The sequence below is a fragment of the Musa acuminata genome, chromosome BXJ1-3, assembly GCF_036884655.1.
Source record: "Musa acuminata AAA Group cultivar baxijiao chromosome BXJ1-3, Cavendish_Baxijiao_AAA, whole genome shotgun sequence".
NCBI lineage: Eukaryota > Viridiplantae > Streptophyta > Magnoliopsida > Zingiberales > Musaceae > Musa > Musa acuminata.
In genome coordinates, this window is record NC_088329.1 from 16,806,714 (window position 1) to 16,810,000 (window position 3,287).

Consider the following 3,287-nt stretch of genomic DNA (forward strand, 5'->3'; position numbering starts at 1 on the left):
CTTCGGTAGAAAATTTTTTCATAACCCTATTAAGAAGATATAATTTTTTTTACTAAAAAATATTTATTTTTGTAAAGATAAGCATTTGAATTCAAAAATAAAAGAAAAAAATTTCTATAAATTATTAATATTATAATAATATATATTTTTTTTTATAAATATGAGATGTGATAATAAGGCAAAAAAACATTCATTTTTTATCATAAAAAATCCAACCAAAGATAGGCCCTAATCGATCATCATACTACAATGCCAATGAACCAGCGAAAAATTCGAAATTTATGACGACAAAAGCATGAGATATCTACTAAAGGAGTTGGATCTAGTGTTCAAACCGTAAGCGTAGTTTCTCTCGCGAAGGAAAGGGGAGGCGATGGCGATGGTTGTCGGTTGAACATTGAGAGATCAGGTGGCAGGGTAAGGATGAGAGGTCATCTCATAGGCTGCAAAGCACGTGTTACGCACGTGATTCAATTCCCTTGCATGCCTCGGGATCTGACCCGACATCAGGATCCAATAAGCTTAACGGATACAAAATGGATAAGATCCATACCCGAAAGTTTGGGTTCGATTCATGAATACTTCATGAGAAGATCTCAGATAACGCAGCCTGTGAATTCGCCAAGTCAAAATAATATGAGATCAAATGTTCTACTCACCTGTCTGAAAGAAATTATACCGTAAGCAGATTTAGATCACCTATACACATTTAAAATCGAACTTTGTGAAAGGCTTAGTGCCAATCCTTCAAGGAGAATGGTTTAGTAGTGTTTCAGTTATAGGACTCAGATGAAATCAAACACAACGATTCAGCCATTTATGCACTGCTGCATCCATTGATGATATGATGCATGCCGTCATCTGGATTGCAACTCAACACTGACACCAATCAAAATCTGCCTCCTGAAGCAACTTATGTTGGAAAGCAGATGAAATGCTGGAGAAATATCACTCAAGGAATTCTTACCTGTGGACACTGAAGCGGCAGCATCAGATTGGCATCACTCGCCTGTGTCCTGCACAAGGATGGATCAGTTGGGGGAAACCAAGCAGCAGTTTTGAATGCACCCAATCGAACCAGATAAATATTAAGTTCCCACAAAAACCCTGTGTTTTACTCCAAGCTGTATGAAGTTAAGCCAGTCTCATAAATACCCAGTGCTATAATAAGTTGAACCAACTGTCAGCTCGACACCTAATGGCAGTCTCAAATCCATGAAACTCCTGACTGCAAGACATGAATTATATATGCAACTTAGAAGACTATAACTCAGAAAGTGAAAATTATCTATGAAAACCAAGCCACAATATCAACGATCAAAACAATGTCTTTTTTCACAAAAAGGTCAGCAATAAATGTACAGGAAAATCAACGTTAGGTGTTCCTTCAACATTATAATAGCAAATTCTGCAGCACTGTAAAAAGAAGCCAGCATATTTTGGGTGCTATTCTCCTCGTTCAGTGACCAACAAGCCCATGAACAAAACAAAGTCGTTGACCAGGGGAATATACATGTTGGACAATTGCAATCATTTCTTTTGGTTGTCATGACTAGTAATAAATAAGTTGAGCTGTTAACTACAGTTGATGTATGACTACAAGTCATCCTCTCTCATATCTGGTCTCCTCTTTGCCTGCAATGCAAGACGAGCATCCCTCTCATGTTCAAACTCTCTGTGATCTGTTCTCTGCAAGAAGGAAACCTTGTCCAAATACTGATTTGAGCTCTTCTTGTAGGAATCCAGCTCCTCTTCCATACCCTTGTGCTCATCCTTGAACGAACTCCAATCTTTTTTGGTCTTGTCAAGGACACTGAGCTTTGGTTTTTTCTTTATCTGCTCCAGAATGGTGTCAAGGGCAGTGGGAGGAGCACCTGGCACTTTGGCTTTCTCAGCTGCCTCTTTTGAGTCCGGATCATCGAGTTTCTTAACCTCAATTTCTAAACCAGCAAAGTCCCGGACCTCAGTTATCTGTGGGAAAAGAAAAGGGTTTGTAAAATCTCATAATGACATGATCAAATAGGGATATCTGTGATTCTTTGGGCATTGAATCAAGACTATGTAAAGAATCATGATAACAACACCCGAACAGATACCAAGCCATAAATGTTATTTCCTGAATGTCTAAGCTTCAAATTAGTTCAATCTAATGTATAATATGATCAAGGGCCACAATTAGAGTTCAATGCCATTACTGTTTTGAAAGTGACAATACAGGTCAAGCATTTCATCATCAGTTGAAAATTGTGTAACAGAGCCCATATTTTTCTTAATATGACTCCATATGCCACTACACTTCTGATGGGTCAAAGGTGATAAAGATCAATTATCTCCTCGCTGATCAATGAACAATATCAAAAAGCAAATATCCCATCTTAAGAATTTTAATGATGACATGTCAGACAAGCAGACACACACAAATAGATAGTGAGGCAGCAGATCATTCTTTTTTGGACACCTGTATCTACTCAACCCACTTCCAACTGTTTTGGGCCTTTGATCAGTTCTGGGACAAGTTCGGATAGAAAATTAGGTACCCAAGTCAGTTCTGGATTCAACTTCGAGTACCAGGTAATTAGTTGGATTCAGATTTGGGTAGGGTGAAATTCTCCAGCACCATTCTCGTTCTCATTCTTAATGTGTGGTAAGAATGCAGGTGGTTTCCTTTGGGGGGGCTATTTGGGCCCACACGATCCATTTAAACCATGTTCTGCATACCTTTAGTTGGATTTAGGATAGACTCGAACAAAAATGGAGGAATCTAAGACAGTTTCAACTTTGGGAAGCTCCCAGGAAAATTTCAAATAATTTTATGAATCGATATCAACAGCCTAAAGATGTAGCTGATTTCTAATTTATGCAGTTTTAGGTAACAGAGACTTGCCTAACAACATACCTTACTACCACTATTCCTAGTTCATGCACACTCTTCATCAAGAAAATATATGGGTGATGTGCACACAATAATTAAATTAAATTAAATTAAATTATCAACTCAAACCATTAAAGTAGGAGAATGCATATTAAGAAGCTCATGAAAAAACACAAGCATTTTATTCATAGATAAAGAGTACTGTCTAAAACAATTCAACAAAGCAAGCGGATAAAGCATCATCCACCAAGCACCATGTTGCCATTAGCAAGAAAATCTAACCACTACAAACTATCTGTTCCTAACAACTTATGCACTATCCAACAATAATTTCATAACTTTGCTACATTGGATATCCTATATACTTTTAGATAATAGATGACCTTAAGAAAGGGGAGAAAATGCACAAAGAGAA

The 3,287-nt window shown here is 37.5% G+C and overlaps 1 protein-coding gene across 1 annotated transcript in view; it reads right to left on the bottom strand.

Moving 5' to 3' along the window:
* Positions 1-1,310: 1,310 nt before the first annotated feature.
* Positions 1,311-3,287, bottom strand: part of LOC135623678 (uncharacterized) — a 4,069-nt gene continuing 2,092 nt past the window's right edge. Inside the window, exon 5 of the mRNA XM_065126917.1 lies at positions 1,311-1,971. Coding sequence (XP_064982989.1) covers positions 1,597-1,971 — 375 coding nt within the window. The 3' untranslated portion in view covers positions 1,311-1,596. The remainder of the gene's footprint in view (positions 1,972-3,287) is intronic.